This window comes from Gymnogyps californianus, chromosome 2 (assembly GCF_018139145.2).
Source record: "Gymnogyps californianus isolate 813 chromosome 2, ASM1813914v2, whole genome shotgun sequence".
Classification (NCBI taxonomy): domain Eukaryota; kingdom Metazoa; phylum Chordata; class Aves; order Accipitriformes; family Cathartidae; genus Gymnogyps; species Gymnogyps californianus.
In genome coordinates, this window is record NC_059472.1 from 13,059,986 (window position 1) to 13,077,906 (window position 17,921).

Sequence of the window (17,921 nt, forward strand, 5' to 3'; positions counted from 1 at the left end):
TTTTTTGCATGATTTTAGAAAATAGTTATACAAACTGCAAGACAATGGAAAAAATTGCATGTGCCTGTGCTCTGCAGAGCAGCTCCCTGGCTCCGCTACGACTCCTGCACCTACATAAAGGCTGCACCACGGACCAGAGATTAAAAAATAACCCCCCAAAAAATCAACCTTCAAATACTCACCCACCTACATGTATCCCCAGTTCCCAGCACAGAGCAAGGGCTCTATGACAGGGATTATCTTCAGCATGTTTTTCCCCATTGAAGTGGAAACGTGCAAGAAGTGCAAGCACCCACTCGGACTGGAGCTGCACGCATGAGGCAGTTTTCCTGCACCATCCTCCTCGGCCATCCTGCACCAGTGCTTACCGAAACCTGAACTAACCCATTATTTCATACCTTTTATGAATGTTGCTACGAGGTCTCTTATTTCCCACAAAAGCAGTGAGCTCTGTCTGGCATCTGCAACGCAGAAAGCAATGCGGTCGAGCCCAGTAAAAGGGCACGGGCTTGCACCAACATCAAAGGCAAAAGTCCTCCCCATCCTTGCGACCTTTCCTCAAACATGCCCCTGCTCCTCCTAACTCAGTGGAAAATTTTAATTGCTGCGTTGGGTTTTGCTTCCCCCTCTGAAGTCCTTCACTGCATTACAGCTTGGGTCTCCGACATGCCTCACTGGTTTTAGGGAAAATGGCAAGTCCTCCATACTTCGGTCTCACTCCCTGAAATACTTTAGGGTGACCCGAGTTCTGCAAAAACCACTGGTCAATCCCACACTGACTTCAGGATGGTGCCTTGGAGCCCAACACCCATAACAGGCACTATAGCTAGCTTTATGGATGAAACCCTAAACCACAACAAAAATGAGAACTTGGAACAAAAGGGAGGGAAACTCCAGTAGTGTTCACTTTTACCAGTTTCAGACACCGAGGAATGCACCGGGCCACCAGCAACCGAGTGATCTCAGCTCCCGCAGTGGTGCAAAAGGGTTGGAGACAGCAAGAGGACCCAGACCACCTCTGATGCCCAGTACGATGCATACAGCAGAAGCAAGGGGTGACTTCCTTCGGACTCTTTTTCTCTGGTGTGCAACTCCCAGACGTGGTTTTCCTTTGGCACATCTCCACAGAGCAGTGGTCACAGCCATCAAGAGCCAGGGTACGCATCTTCTGGGGTGTCCACCTACCTCGCTCCCACCGTGAGCCATGGACTTTGGTGCCTACATCTTGCAGGGTTTGGGCTTAAAATGGAGGTCATAAGATAACTCTAAAAAAAGAGTTTACGGCGGGGAAGGTGGTGGTGGGGAAAAAAGTATGCTTCTGAGAAAAAAACAAAAGCTCTAGGCTGAGGAAATACTGATCTTGGGAAAACCCCACAGGGAGACAACGCTGTGAAGAAAGCCAGCGGTAGCTGCCAACCACTCTGGCACGCTATGGTCCCGCTCTCATGTCTGAGCTGCAATTTGCTGTATTTAATTTAGGACCAGTTTCTTTTTGTCAGGCTTGCGCAAATGGGGACAACAGACCTAATTTTGACCCGTGCTGTTGGAAGGCAGGGATATCTCTATTGATGGAAAGGGAGCTAAACCTCTCTCTTGATAGAGCAGTTGGGCCTCATTACAAGAGGGATGCGAGGCTTCATTATGCAGCATCTGGAGCATTTTCAGTGATGGCTTCAGTGCACCCTACAGCAGCTACTCACCAGCTTGAAGGCCTCGGTACCTACGGGGTCAGGTCTCCCAGCCTCACTGTTCAGGAAACCTGACCTGCTTCGTGGAATAAATCCAATTTTGCCAAAAGCTTCAGACACGGAGTTAGTAACAGAGCCTCTTCTTAGTCCGGTGATGGTATTTCAGAGCCTGGCATGGATCCTGCTCTCGCTGAGGCCAGGCGCTCATGAAACTCCCACTAGCTGCAGCAGCAGAATTTGCCAAACACGGATCAGTTTTGAAAAATTTTTATAAGGCATAAGGTCTGCCTAGCCTGTAATGCAAATACTCCCTAATAGTTTCAGAAACTCCTAAAGCTACACACCAGAGCAGAGAGTGACCAAGATGGTCTGGAAGAGCTCAGGTTTTACAGAAGCCGCACACAAATTCAGCCAACAACAGGAGTATGGAGATTGATCACTGAAAAACATTCACTTCAAACTGTACATCAAGCTGAGAAAATAGCAACACCATGAATATCAAAGGAGCATGTTTCTGCGTGATGTAGGGTTCAGCAGTGAAAGTTTCACATGATGACTGTGGCTGTGTGAGAGTCAAGAGGAGAAGTCCCTTGTTCAGCTCTTCAGTCCACCTCTTACGTGCGGCTAGGACAGTGACAAGACCCCTCCAAGGTACCGAGGAGTATGATGTTAGGAAAAATCAGACTTTTATATGACAACACGCAGAAACAAGCTCTCTGTCAGGTCTTACACAGTCTTTGCTTTTGAGTCATACCCTGGATGTCACCTAAGATAACGCCTTGTTACTTTAACACCAAAGTTAAAAAGTGAAAGCTTATCCTGAAGGAAGAAGGAACCAGTAGCTGAGATTTTTCCAGGGGTCCCGTCAGCGTGGGGTATAAAGCTTCCAGCTGTTGTGTCACGACGCCTGTGACAATGCCTCCATGCAGGCACCAGAGAGCAGGCACTTGCATTTCTGGGCTGAGACTTACAGGGAGAATAAAGGAAAATGAAAGAGAAAAAGACTTTGGGCTTTTGTCAAGTCCCCAGGCCAGCATGCTGAGAAATGGGCAAAGAGCAGAGGACAAAATGGTCCTCTGATCTTACTGCATGGTCTTCGCAGCGGAAGCCCTGCTCCAGTGCATCTCTTCTCAGGAGATGCATTTTACAACCAGCCACCGGAAAGCTCCTCATCAAAAGGATAACCCAGCAAAAGTTTAACCGAGATCAAAGTTCTTATTAAAATTCCTCTCTGATAACACTCGAGCACCTCCACAGCCCTGGAGCTTTATGGTCAGCATCTGTGCCAGGGCACAAAGGCAGGAGGTTCACCCCAACGGACCCTACACTGCTCGCAAGCACAAAAATGCAGGCACCAAACCTACGCTGCTGGAAGAGGGTTGTTGCAGACCTTGGTTTCATGGTACAAGAGGTTTGTAAGAAATAGTGGTTTCACGCAAACCCCCTCTCCTGCCTTCCTCCTCATTCCCTCTCCTAGCCCCTGGTGTGCTCCCTTCTCCTCAGTAAGAACGTTTATAGCTGGAAGGGGGAAATGATCTGGAATAACAACCCTAGAGACAAAAATAAAATCCCACACCGCATTTATTCATCACGCATTTGATTTTAAAAGGCAGATTAAATCCTGGCTCTCCTTTCTTATGTGGCTGCACAACAGTGGCACCCCAGCGTGCCTCCGGCTGATGTTCCCATGTCCTTCCTCCTTTAATCTCTGCTTTTGCCACACAGGTAACACAAGCTGCTCCTCACATCCCTAATTACCAACTTCTGCAAGCATAACGCAGGACAGCGCCTTGCATTGCAGTCTGGAGCTTTAAGATACTTTGTGATACAGATGCTGTGATAACATTTCTCAAAATTAGCCGACACAATTCGTAGTTCAAAATAAAACCACTGCAGGGTTTCCCTTTTCAACTCAGAAAAAATGTCCAGGAGACTTTGGACAAGTACTGCACAAGGAGAAAGTGGAGGGCTCTAGGCTAGCCAGCAGGGCTCGCTAAGAAAAACTGCACCTCTGCAACAGATAGTAGTTCAATCCAAGTACTGCCACCTGCAATAGTAAAAGTCTTCAGTGCAAGTGTAGAGAGACTTCTATCAGTCCTGGCTTTTGTATTTCCTTCCCCCCCCCCCCTTTAATTTTTTTTAAAGATTTTATATATTTTTTAAAAGAAAAGCTGAAGTATATTATACTTCTTAGACACCAGAATAGATGTTCTCTCACTGTGGTTGTTGATGCAGGGTGCTGAGCTTTCTCTGGGGTAAGTTCTAGTTTAAGGAGACTCCAATTTGGGAGAGAGAGACTCGGTTATACTGAGCACAAAATGTTACAGGCTCCAGTGAACTCAATTCAACATGCAAGTCAAGAAATGCTGACGGTGCTTGCTGCAGATTTATACCTGTGCAACTGTGATCAGAAACAGGCTTCAGGGCTCCAAATAACATGCCCTTTCACATTGTGAAAGATTGTATAAAACCCCCTTAAAGAAAGGCTCGGCAGCTTGCTTTCAAATTCAAGATCCTGTGAAGAGCTGCTAAAACACCCACACAGCTTAGTCTGGGGCATTTCCTAAGCCTCTAGAGTGAGCAAGCAGAACAAAGCGAGGCTGGAGGCAGTTCTCACCTGCAAGAGGAAGACAGCACATTTGCATGAGCCACTTCAGTCCCCACAACACTTTTTTTTTTTTTTTTTTTTGCTTGCTGTTGCATAAAGAAGCATCTCTGTCCTGGGCCCTTCCCCCAGTGACCTTTTATTCCAAGCAGGGCAGGATGCTGCAAAGGGACCCGAGGTGCAAAAACAGGCACAGCCTCTATTCACGGGAGATCAATGATCTGTTAAGCAAGGGGGATATTGGCAACTGGTGTTACTTACTATTTCTTCACGTGGTTCAGCTGTTACTTTTTGCATCAAGCACTGCAGAGGTTACATAGATCGTTTAAAGCCAGAAAGTTTAAGGTTTAATCACTTATTGCCAAAAAAAAGAATAAAAATTTAAAAAAAATCTCCCTTATCCAGGACTTGACCCACAAGGAGACAAAAAACAAGGCAAACGGCACTAACCCCTCCCCTACCATGCAGTTCCTTTAATTTACAAGCAGGATGGGTCTCCCTTTTGTTCAGGCATCCAGCAGGCACAAGGATCCGGCAGGGATGGGCTCCAGGGATTTACACTGAAGAGGGGCTACAGGATGCTGGAAGCACACCCAGACAGAGGCAGGCTCAGAGAAACAGGGCACCATCAGCATTACCTGTCTATACGTGGGAATTGTCTCCAGATATACTTTCAGAGTCAAAGTCCGCCAGCTCTGCCTGGCCTTCGGGTGCCGTTTGGCTCCAGCTGTCCGTACAGTCCGATGCAGCGTCATCCTCACCCACCGTCACCTCCACCCAGTTGACCTCTGCTGGCTCCTCGTTCTCCTCGCTGCCGTGGCCGTCGTGGCTGTTGCACTCCAACCTATCTGTACTCTCCGCTTGATTCCCCAACAAAGAGTCTTTCAGTGGTTCGCAGTCTCTTTTTGTTCTCACCACTAGTTTCCCCGCATTCTCTTCATTCAGTTTTTTATGCTCCTGGTAATGCTGCCGAGACACCTCGTTACCATTCTTTGGACTCTCGATGTGTTTTGATCCCTTTTTCTGGCTTTGCTCATTATGACCATCAACAACGTACTGCTGCTGGTACTGGTCAATCCATTTAAGCGACCCCGTTCTTAGTGAAGATCGGTTTTCCTTGAACCAGCGAACTATTTCAGTTCTTGTGAGCCCAGTCTGAGATGCTAACTGGTCATACTCCTGGGGTGATGGCCACTGGGTCCTTGCAAATGTGCTTTTCAGTAAATGAATCTGCTCTTGGGTTTTCTTAAATGTGGTGGAGGACCCAGATAAAGCACCAGGGAGCTGAGAGCTACTTAGCAGTTCTGCCTGGCTTATTGCACCGTTGGGAGTTCCTTGTTCTTTAATTTTTTTGTATGATCCCATTGAGTCCAAGACAGCTTGCTCCATGCTGTCCCTTATCTTTCTCCGCTCTGAGAACCATGAATCTATCTCCCTCCTACTCAGCTTAGTCTCCACTCGAAGCCTGTCCAACTCTCCTTGGGTAGGAAAAGAGCATCTTAGGAAACTCTCCTCAAGGGCTCTAAGCTGCTCTTGGGTTTTCTCTTTGAATCTCTGGGGAGTAAAATCTGTGTATGGGTGAAATGAACGGCCGTGTCGACCAGCTGAAGGTGCTATTTGATCTTTCCCTAAAGCATCGCCAGGGATGTGCACAATGCCCCTTTGACTTCTGTACCTGTGGTCACTGAACCACTTCTTGATCTCGCTCCTGGAGAGACCCGTCGCCTCTATCAGCCGGTAGACTTCTGCATCGTCGGGAAACTGGCTTGCCATGAAACTGGCCTTCAGCTCTGCTATCTGCTCCTTCGTCTTTTTTCGCTCACTGGCTGGTGTCAGTGGTACAGCAGTCAACTTGGCAGGAAGCTCAGGCACCTGAACTACGTGAGGACGCTTAGCCTCCGGGGCACTTGATAAGGTCTGTATCGTCCTCTTTTGCCCCTGGTTCGGGGCAACAGCAAGTGTAATTGGTGAACAGGAAACAGTTGAACCGTTTGACACGGGAGTCAAAACCAGACCGGTCTGGCCCAGTATCTGACAGGGCAAAGCTGTCTGGATGATGGGCTGGGGCATTTTTGCAGTTGTCAAAGGAGCTGGCAGGACGGTGATGGTTTGGGGAACTGCCTGGATAGTACCATTGAACATCTTCTTTCTCGCCTCCTCTACTTCTTCAGGAGACCAACTTATACCATGCTTCAAACGTTGCGTAGCAAACCAGATTCGGATTTGTTCTTCCGGATGTTTTGATGCTGCTGTCAACCACGACAACTCTGCTTGCGTTGGGTAAGGAAATTTATTAAAGGAGTTGATCATGGTTGCATTAGTGTCCAGTGCAGAGTTGTATTTGGTGCTATTCAGAGGTACTGGGACCTTGGGGACAAGGTTAATATTTGGTGGCAGCTGTACAGAGGGCATAACATGGGCTAACACATCATGGAGAAGGTCTCCATTTATACAAGCAATAGCTTCAGTGGCTTCAGTTATGATGCGGGGGACAGTGCCATCCACGTGGTTTTCTGTAACTCCCTCTTCTGGCTTTTTGGGACCCTTCTTGGTTTCCCCTTTAGGCTTTCCCAGTTTCATCATTGGCGTTTTACTCGCACTAATTCCCCCATGAAGCGAATCATCACACTCTGCATTTTCTAGCCCACCGCTTGTGACAGTGACATCGTTAGCGGTGGTCTCAATGGACTGCTCTAAAACAGTCTGATTATTGCGTTTAATTAATTTCAGTTTAAAGTTAGTCTCTCCCGGGTGGTATTTTGTGTTGTGGTCAGATAAAGAATCGTATTTTTTGGTTGTGAAGTTGCATTCAGCACAGACATACAGGGGGTTGAGAATGACATTTGGATGCTGAGTGTCAACATGCTCTGTAAATTCATTTAAGTTTTGTGTTGAGTAAGGGCAGTATTTACACTCATAACCACCCTGGGGTTTCTTAGACTGATTTTCAGCTGGGGGCTTTGCCTCAACCACTTCGCAGTCTTTGACTGAGCTTTCGGAAGGCCAATTTTTTTTTGAGTCCTGCTGCGGTGCGCCAGCCCCCTTCTCTTTAGGAGCTTCTACGCCCTCGGCGCCTTCCTGCTCCATGACTTCAGAAGTTCGCACCATACAGGGAGTTGTTGACTTTCTTTTGCTAGCCATGGCAGCCGCTGGCAGCGGGCTGTTGTCCCAAATGATGACTTTTTTTGACAGGGCGAGCAATCAACTCAATAGATCTTGCAAACAGCTCCAACCTTCCTTGATTATTTTACTCTCTTTTGTTTAATGAAGAATTTCCACCCTGGCTGTGACCATCAGCTCCACCAGTAGACCTGTCAGCTGCATGACACCTGTGAAACAAAGTACACATCGTTAGGCACTGATCTATAAAAACACAGATTTAGCAGAAAGCCACAGCTCAAGATATGCGCATTTACAAGGCCATTTTGGACAATGCTGAACTCTTCCTCCCCCCCCCCGTCATCAACCCCACAAAGAATAAAAGCAGTGGGTAATTTGCAACGAAGTGCGCCACGGGAAGACAATGGCTTTGAAACAAGTAAGATGAACAGACAGGAGACTTTAATCTCCACTAGGCTCAATGTGTTTAGCTGGAAAAGAAAGAAGATACTGCTATAAATACTGCATCTTTTTATAGAAGCTGTAGTTTCTATTAATTATTATTTTGAAGCCTGCAGATTTGAAATTGAGTGTGATTTATATTAAACTTAATTACTTCCCACTGTCACTTACCTTGTAAATATGTCTACTAAATGATGGTGGTTACTAATGATGGGGGATTTCTAAATAAAGCTATACGGCCTGCCTTGGGTGTAAAAGTAAGGCAGAAAGAAGAGTTAATGCAAATCAACACTTTCAAAGGGCTGTGTCTTGATGAGAGGTGGGTTCAAAGAAACTGCAGCAGATCTATGGAGGCCTATCAAGTCTTTTCTGGAACAAAAGTTTCCTTAAAACACCACTTTTTACTCAATATTGACAGAGGTAGCTAGCAAAAGTCACAGAAGCCCTTAGATACCTTTTAAATGGGGTCCCTTCCTGTGACCCTGCTGATACTCTCATCAAGCCCTGATTTGTTCACTTCACTCCCTACAGAATTAAAAAAAATCCATTTTTAAGCATGATTCACAAGTCAAAGTGGTTTTGGAAGTTCCCAAATGCAAGAATACTGTAAAACATATTTTTAAAAGGATCTGAGGCTGACATCAGTCAGAACAACCACAAACAAAAACTTCACCAGCTGTTTTAGGATCTACCCGCGCTCATCAGCAGTGCGTGGAGGGAAGGAGGGCAATTTAGTTGTCAAAACAGTTTCATTAATTGGAAAAGGAAAGAAAAAAAAAGGTCACTCTCCTATTTGATAAGATGCTTTTTCTAATCAATCCTTAACTCCAATTTGCTACTTTTCCAGATCAGATGGGCTCTGGATTCACAATACTTCCAGTCCTGATGGAAAACTCATCTTTTGCAATCAAGGAGTGATTGCAGCCCTTGGGATGGGGTGGAGGAGGCACTGGGGTTTACAAACTGGAGGAGGATTGAATGTGGAGATTTGCAGAGTGGGTAAGACCTGCACTGATTTTTGTAGAAGTGTATTAAATTGAGAATCTGAACTAGAGAACCAATGAAAGACATGCCAGCCCATGGCAGGGGGGATGGACTAGATGGTCTTTAAAGGTCCCTTCCAACCCAAACCATTCTGTGATTCTATGATCTCATGTCTAACCAAATGCAGATTTTCTTATTGTGAAGCCTGTAAATGATGAGCTGCATCCAGTACCCAGCAGACATGAAGATCAAATGGGATAAAATTGGACTGCAGTTACATCTGGACACATCCAACATCAGCAGACAGTTTATAACCACCTCAGTACTGTCCCTGAATCTGCTCCTCTCACTTGTGCATTGGCACAAGAGCCAGAAATAGTTGCTGTAAAAGCAGCCGCTAACTTCTCAGTTCTGTTTGCAGCTGATGAATACCTGCCGGTCTCTAGAGCATATTGCTGCTACTCTGCCCGTCACAGATCATACCACTCCTGTATATATGGAAACTCTAAATGATACACTGCCAGAGGAACCAGCTCCAGCTGGGGATAAGAGCAGGAATGGCAGCTTCCAGCTCCATGTACTCAAAACCCAGCGTGAAGCAATTCTCCATACACGAAGCACTTCATACGCGAATTCTCCGTGAAGCAGCTTCACAGATAAGGCTCTCGCAAAACGCAAGCTGTGAAACGCTAAATGCGCACCATGGAGAAGATGCTGTGCAGAGACGCTATTTGTTATATTGCAGATGCCCCAGCATAACCGCATGGTGCTCTGCATTCATAGCCACCGCTGCCTCCGCACCTCCCAGCCCCGACAGAGACCAGGGATGCTCCCGCACACTCCGATTCAGTGAAGCACTGGAGCATCTGGTTGACTTTCAAGGGCGCATTTGAGCTCGGGTGCTTCCCTGGGAAATGGAGCATCTTTCCTCAGCTCTGTGAAATAGGGATGGGGCTGCCTGCAGGCTTACAGCTCTGCCTCGGTCAGGACGACACAGTGCCATTTGCCTCTAACCTGGGATCACCAACGTTGTCATCGTCATTCCTCAAAGCATTAGCACCTCCAAGCCAACATCTCTTCTGTTTCCTTTTTTCCTTCTCCCTTTTAATAATAAACAAGCAGATGAACAGTAGAAGAAATGATGCCTGGTTTTCTACAGATTTGTGCTGACTGACCTTTAAACTAGATTACACAGAATATTCTCTATTATTTCCACATATTCCTTCAAAATTCCCTTCTACTTCCCCTCACAATCATCCTCCCGCACAGTATTTTAGCTGTGATCTGTGGCTTGCTGCATCCCACTGCAGACGAGATCAGAAGCTAGAGACAAACACGCAACTGTCCAAACACCCATCTTCCTGGCCGCCCGTTTTTAATGATGCTTGCAGAAAATTAATTCTCTTTGAGGCTCCTTCCCTTGTACCCAATTTGGCTGAAACAGGCCAAAAGGTGAGAGAAATGGGCAGAATGAGCTCTGTAAGCCTGGCTGCTGCTGGAAACAGGGTGAAGGTGATCAGGTCACTTCACTCTGCCCTGCAGATCCCACTGCGTTCGTGACATTGACATTCACAGACGAGGGAAGGAAGGCGCAAGACAGTGCCCTGGGACAGGGTGGTGGAGATGAGGATGGAGCCACAGCTCCCGGGATGCTCCTCCGCAGCTCGCTCTCCCTCCCAGGCCACACAGCTGCACCTAACGGTCTGCTCCGTTTCTGATGTATGGCCTTCTGCAAAATTCATGTGGCAACATCAGCAAAAGGAAGAAAATTCAAAAGACATCAGAGACAGAGCAAGGCTTATTTATATTTCACTGAATACCCCACCCCCCACCCCCCAAAGGAAGAAAGAGCAAAGAACAAAAAGATAAAGGAATGGGATGGAAGAGAAAGAGTGGAGAACAGGAAACATCTAGGTTACAACTTTGAATCAATCAAAGGTTTCTTAAAAGTCAGACTAAATGTTTTGAATTCCCCAGTCTCTGGAAGCTCAGCGAGCTCTCCGCTGCATTCAGTTGCTGACATACGGATCAGCCCCAAGCAAGGATGCTCTGATACGGAGGAAGGGCCGAGGTCCCTCCAAACATACATAAATGGTTGGACAGATGAAAAATTCTGTCTGCTACAGTTTTACTAGAAAATTGTACAGATTGTTGCTTCTCTTCCATCTTCTATTCCACAGAGTGGTTTTCTGCATGTCTAATTGCTGGTTTGCTAACTCTACACTTCGAATAGTTTTTCTACCACATGAGAATCACTATCCACCATAGAAATCAAGCCCAAGTCACATGCTTCTTTTTGGAGGTTAGTAACAAACACAAATGAGTTTCAGTCCAAGATGTGCAATTCGGGGGTTCACAACCAGCCAGAGACCGTCTTTGTCCCTTCAACCTGTGTCCTGAAAGAGGGGGAGGAATTTAGGCCCAACACCTGCATGAGCAAGGAGAGTTTATTGGGACCTCCAAGCCACAGCCCCTCCAGGACCTTGGTAAGGATGTCATTTGGGATAAATCAATACACAGTTGCTAAGGAGGACGGACACCCCCCCCCCCCCATGGCACATCTCCAGGAGCTGCATCACATACGTTTACACAGGCTGCCACGTCTCCTCCAAGGACGTCAGAGAGCACCAGCACCATCTCACAGCTTTCAAACGTGAGCTGCTCGCTGGAACGTCAAAGCCCCAGCAGACAGGTTTAAATACATGGTGTTGCTCCTGACAAAGCTGCTAAATGATGTCGCTTTAGCTCCTCCGATTCCGGAGCGAGGCGGCTCTCCCGGGCTGTTGCTCCACTGAAGGTCGGCGGGCAGGGGAAAATGCAAACCTGACCCCACAAACCTCTGGATTTCACCTGCAGGTGGCTGTTCCTCCAGCTAGCGAGGACTACCAAGATTTGCAGGGGGGAGAGAAGATACCCCTCAACAACAGCCAAGGCTTAGCAACCAGTGCATCCTGATGGGAACCCAAGCTACACTTCATCACCTGAGCCGTGTCCACGGCACACGCATCACTTCAAGGGGCAAAATTCACATCTGATGCTCGATGAACGGGGCTGCACCATGGACAGGTCAACCTCTATCCCTAAAGCTGGCCTGGTTCACTCTATGTTTTGTTATGGACAGGACCCCGGACAACTGACCTCCTCTTTGGGCTCCTGCCACTGTGGGGTGTCCACAGGCATGCGGTGCTGGGGTGCTGCTGGTGGCTGCCCTGTGAGCAGCCAGTCCTCTGGGAGCTGGAGAGGGAAGGCAGCCCTCACCCCTCCAGCTCACCTGCCACATCTCCTGCTTGTCTTGCCATACTGCGGGGGGTTGAAAAAAATAAAACCATCTAATTTTTTGAAAAAAATTTTTTTTAAATGAGCAAATGTACAAAGCAGCAAAAGGCAACCAGGTGAAAAACAAAAGCACTCAGCTCTGAGCAGGCAGCTGCCGTCACGAATGAGGTCCAAACCAAACCACAGAGAGCCTGTGTGCAGGAACAAGAGCTTTCGATTTGCTTTGCTTCAGCAAAGCCATCCGGGACGGGAGCATACAGGTCAGAAGCAACACGTTCTTTTAAACCTATCTATCTCCCCAAAAGTGCATCACAGCAGTTACAAGTGAGGCCCTAGTCTGGTTTTAGTTTAATTTCTGAAATTTGTTTAATTAATGAAATAACCCAGCCACAGTCCTCTGATCTTTCAAACCCCCGTCAAAATGGCTCCGGAGCATCCGACGTGAGAACAAGTGGGACCTGATTTGGTGACACTGTGCACCACTGAGATAATGCCAGATTTCCTACCTGATTGCCTGGCCCGAGACCGGGCAAACTGTGGAGAACTGCACAAGGAAAATAAACCATGCTTTTAGGCCTGGCTGACTCTGGAAAATGTTTGCCTGTGTAGCAATGCCACCTTCCAGCAGCAACAGATAACTGTACAGTTCAAGCAAAGGGATGGAAAAAATAAATCAAAAAGCTTTCTCTTGCTGAACATTGAAATCCTTTCACTCTCTCCCATCTTTCCCTTGTGCACACAGCTAGTTTTACACCCCCCCCCCCCCCCCCCCCCCCCCCCCCCCCCCCAAAAAAAAGCAAATATTTGGGTAGAGACTGAACTCCTTTTCTGCAGTGCTCTTCCCACACGGGCTCCTCCAAGGTGGTGGCAGAGCAAGGATTTTCCATGGCAGCTGGGACACAGCCCAGTTGCACAAAGCATCGGCCAAACCCCCGCGAGTCACGGCTGGGGAAGTGGTAGGGCAGTGGAGAGACAGGGTGAGATGCTGTCTGTCTTCTCTCGTACCCCAAAACATGAGTGAGTCCGAAAAAGGCTGTCCAAAGACAACCAAATTTGAAGGGATGTCAAATTAAAAAGCAGGGAAAACCTTAACTTTGGCAGAAAGGGAAAAGTGCACCAGAAATATCACCACTTCGTGCTGCATCTTGCTTCCAGCTGAGGGCTGGAAGAAAGTAATACAACAGAGGCTGAAACAGGTTGAACCCCCCACCCAGTGCAAATGGATCTTTACTTTTCACAGAGGTACCTTGCCTTTTTTCTTTTTAAAGAGCCAACCAACCAACCAGAGAGAAAAACACTGTAGTGATTTGCCAATAAAATCTTTCTTATTTTTCATCTCACTGCATCGTCTGCTCTGCCCTGTGCTAGCAGAGAGTTCCCAGCACCTAGCCTCATCCAAAAATGAACAGTGGGAAAACCACCACCATGAGGATACCTGCAAATAAGCACAGAAATATAGGGGGTTTCATTTGCAAGGGCCAGCTGATGTTTAAAGAGGGTGGAAGCATTTTATTGCTTTACTGCTTAGGAGGTTGTTCTCCATGGAGAGCATCCTCTCTGCTACACAGGACAAACAACAGCAAATTACGTCCTTGTAATTTAACTCCTCCCTGCCCTCCCCCAAAGCCTCCCCCATGTCTGAACATGATGTTTAATATCACAAAGGTACAAACTCCTCCTTACAGCTTTCTCATGCTCCTTCCCCAGCTTGGGGACGCAGCAGGAGCAACAGAGGAGGTGCACAGAACAGCACCAACCAGAGCTCACTAGCAAGGACTTGAGGGACACAAGTCTTTCAGTCCCTGGGTTTTTTTGGGATACTATCCCACTTTGTCACACAGTAAGTAGATCTCAGCAAACCTCAACACCCATGCCACGCTCTGCCCTCAGATGCCAGCCAGGCCTGGCTGCCCACCGCCTTGCAAACACTGCAGGTTGCTTTTAAAGCAGAGGCACCACCTGCACCACTGTTTTCCTGACCTGAAGAATTTGCCACCCTTTCCAGGACATGTGACCAACCACACCGCGATGGACCTCAGTGGGTCTGTTCATTTCTGGCTAGCTTCAACAACAGTCCTCTCCCTCTCATAACCTCCCAAGCTTGTGGGTCCCTGGCTCCCCCAGGACTCAAAAGCGTGTCTCCCTGTGAGCATCTCTGCTTTTAACACTTGACTCCAACCTGCGTGGCTGCCCAGAAGTCATACCCATAGAGTTTAGAGCAGAGCAGAAGTTAATTGATATTACTTGACAGCACCATAACCCCCCGCCCACCCCTGACCATCTACTCTTCATCCACGAAGGCTGCAGCAATGCAAACAGACACAGCACAGAGCAGAGCTATCATCCTGCTCCATATCAGAGATGCTGAACTCACATTCATTAATGTTGTGGTAATACTCTCCTACAAATCCAAGCATGAGAGGAGAGATACACATTTCATGGTGCAAAAAAGGAACATGCCTAGGGTGATGTTTTTCCTTCCTTACAACTGTTTTTAGCATGCAGCTGCTACAGTAATATCAAAAAGCACATCAGCTAGCACAGCAAAAAAATGCTGTTGCTCTCCACTGTGATAAAACACTTAAAAACATTGCTTAATTTTATGCACGAGAATAAGCAGAAGCAAACTGGGGCAAATAATTCCTGCATGATGGATCGGGACTGTAATGATTTACAAAAGAAAACCACAGAAAGAAAGGCAGGTTTTGTGAACTAGAGCAGAACTTTAAAAACAGCATTTAAGTCAGAGCAGCCTAGAGCTCCGACACTTCTGCAGTTCTTTGTAAGCTGAATAAAACACAATTAATGGGGAGGTATACAGATCGTTACAGCAATAATTTTTGCAGACGTGAAAAAATAAATTTGAAAGTGCTATACATTTTCAATTCGCATATGTCGGTGTAGACATTTCTAATTACAAAAAACCCCCACATAGGTGTTTGTAGCAGGGTGCCGCGGCCATGAATTTTTGTCTACAGAGAAGCAGCAATTGATAATTTTTCTTTAAGGACCAGAGGCTCACACCTTTCAAAGGTGATCAGCAAACCAAACTGCCTTCAGGACTCCTGACTCCCCCAGCAACGCGTCCTGTGAAACTGGATGTCAACACGTCTGTGAACAGGGGCAGAAGCAAACCCAGCGCACATCCCGCCTCTGTCTTGCACCCCTACCACCTCTTTTGAACTAAAATGTTCTCATTCATGTTGCTGCAAAGCCATAAGACATGGGAAAAATGGTGGGTTTTCTGTGCTGCACGTTGTATGACCACAAGTGGCCAACCCCTTCCCAGAAAAAGGAAAGTTGAATGTCCTGTGCTGTGAATTTTCCACCATACTCATCTGCAATCACTGGCTTGTATTTTTTTTTTCCTTTTTTAAATGCAGGCTTAAGTTTAGTTGCTAAAATCTGGATTAGGCCCGACTTTAGCTTTTTTGCTCTCTGGAAAAATGATAGACTAATCTACCCAGGATGAAAAACAGCACCTTACAGACTGGTTCATGCCCTGAAACAATATTTATATTGTAGCAACGGTCACTTGTCCAATCCAAGACAGCGGCCTTAATCTCAGGCTAGGCAGGAGATGGTCCCTCTCCATGAGGGCAGACACCAGAGCAGATGGGGCAAGCAACAGGCAGGAGGGAGAGCACCAGAGTTCCGAGGTGGGCACAAAACCCAGTTTTCTTCACTTCCCAGCCACTGCTTTCTCCTTCGGACAAAGGGCTGGCCACCCACACCTTGCACACAAAATGGGGTGTGTCAGCAACCGCGACTGGCACGCAAGGGCTGCAGCTCCCACCAGTTTCTGAAGTTGGCGCAGTTCAGGAAAAGCTTTTTTCCTTGTAGTGTGGTCTTCTGCCAGAGGCACCTGCTTTGGGGTCCTGCTGAACACATGGCTCTGCTGGTGCTCTCCATCGGAGTCGCAGATGCTCAGGGGCAGAAAGGGACCCAAAATCCCAGTGCCACCTATGACTGTGCATGCTCAACCCCAAAAGGTGCTAGTGAGTGCACTCCTGGAGCCTCGCTCTCTCCTTTGGGAAGGAAAAATATGAACTGACCTCTTCCAAGCAAGAAGATGTATGAACCACCCATGCAAGATGCAGCCAGCTACATCAGCAGATGTTCTCAACAGCTGCAGGGGGGCTGAAACTCTGTCTAACGCCCTCCATCGGTGGCTTCCAGGGGCAGCAAGCTCCGAAGATTAGTCATATACCCTGTCAAAATTATCTCCTTTAATCAGTGGTGTGTCTACTCCTAGGGTGGGTACTTGCATGTTCATAAGAGAGAAATAAAACCCAACAGATTTCTTGAGAGAAACAGAGACACTATAAAAACATTCATTCTAATTAGTTTAATTACTTGTCTGTGCAGCTTATCGTTGGACTGGATTAAAGTCACTGGATTTAAGCAATTCTTCATATTGAGTTTTTATCCAGCACCATGTGGTGGGAGGACAAGAGACTCACAGACACAAAACAAAAATTATCTGTAGACACTATCTCCAGCTACGTGGGTAAAACCTGTATATATCCATCTTTGATTTTACGCAGGAAAAAAATAGTTTATTCTGTTTGAATGTTCAGCTTCATTCCTTTTCAGGTATACTTTTAAATAGTGAATTTTTTTCTGGGAAAGGAGGGGGTGTTAAAAGAAGTATTCTTTGCTTAAACAACTTTTAGTAATCATTTCCCATTTGTTAAGATCAAACATCTTAACAGCAACATCTGGTCCCCTTTCTCCTTCGTGTCATCCATCATTCCATGACACTGCCACCTAGACAGGCTACAGCTGTATACACTTCCTATATTACTATGTATTTTATATATTATTACATATCCTCTCTCTTCAGACTTATTGTTATTATAGGGACACTATCCGTTAAATGCCTCCAAAGCAGAAAGAAGATGGGCTCTGACAGAATCAAGACATTTGATTTCTTTACTCCACATGCTTACAAAACTTAAGCAACAGTACAGAAGTTTTCCTGCTTTTAGTACTTCTCATACCACTTGTCTTCCTCGGCAGTTTTTTCTGCTCTGGGAACGACAGCACCCTGCCTTTAGTCAGCTGAGTGTCAATTTTTTTCAAGTAAAATTATCAAGGCACTCACAAACGCTTTTGCAGGTGAACTGCAAAGAGGAAAACAAAATAAAAATCACATGCACATTCTGGGCGTCCCTCTTACACGGCTGCAGGGTAAAAATAAGCTCTAAATTTCTCAAAAAAAAAGCTTTTACTTCTCAAGAAGTAGCCCCTAAAGCCCCGCATCTCTTGGCTCAGGCAGCACACGGCACACATCACAGCAGGAAACAGAGAGAAAAGCGCCCAGAGGACCTGACGGAGGGGAAGGAGTGAGGGCTGAGGTCAGGAGACGGTTTGGTGACCGCTTCTTAGAAGGGTTTAGATTTGAGGGAAAGAGAAAAAAGAAGCAATCTATGTCACCAGGATGTCATGTCTGAACAAGACAGGCAATACACGCAGACTTATGGGATGCCTGGCCAACTCTATTTGTCCAGTATGGGGAACAGCCTTTGCATCAGCCTCATCCAACAAAACAGCAGCACTGAAGGAGTCTACAGAGCTCCCAAAAGACAGGAAGGAGCTCAATAATTAACACAAAACATTAGTAACCTGCGTGTGTCTATAGCTGCACACCTCCCCCTTTGACTCATTCATGATGTGTTAGAAAAACGCAGATGGTTTGTGATTTATAAAGCTGATGAGTCACTGCACCTCTTTCCTTTCCCCTCCCAAGGGCTTCTCTGTGTATCTTCATGTTCCCCGATGAGGAGTACAGATGAGAGGATAAA

At 46.7% G+C, this 17,921-nt stretch overlaps 1 protein-coding gene across 4 annotated transcripts in view; it reads right to left on the reverse strand.

The window, feature by feature from the left end:
* The window catches only part of ZHX2 (zinc fingers and homeoboxes 2), a 76,636-nt gene that overhangs the window by 814 nt on the left and 57,901 nt on the right, over positions 1–17,921 (reverse strand). Inside the window, exons 1-2 of one of the 4 annotated variants that reach the window (XM_050891522.1) lie at positions 9,853–9,909; positions 4,389–7,622 (exon numbers count right to left, since the gene is read on the reverse strand). In XM_050891522.1, coding sequence (XP_050747479.1) covers positions 4,936–7,434 — 2,499 coding nt within the window. In that variant the 5' untranslated portion in view covers positions 7,435–7,622; positions 9,853–9,909 and the 3' untranslated portion in view covers positions 4,389–4,935. Of the gene's footprint in view, positions 1–4,388; positions 7,623–9,852; positions 9,910–17,921 lie in introns of those variants that run through there. The other 3 variants (XR_007766046.1, XM_050891521.1, XM_050891520.1) reach the window with 3 other exon arrangements.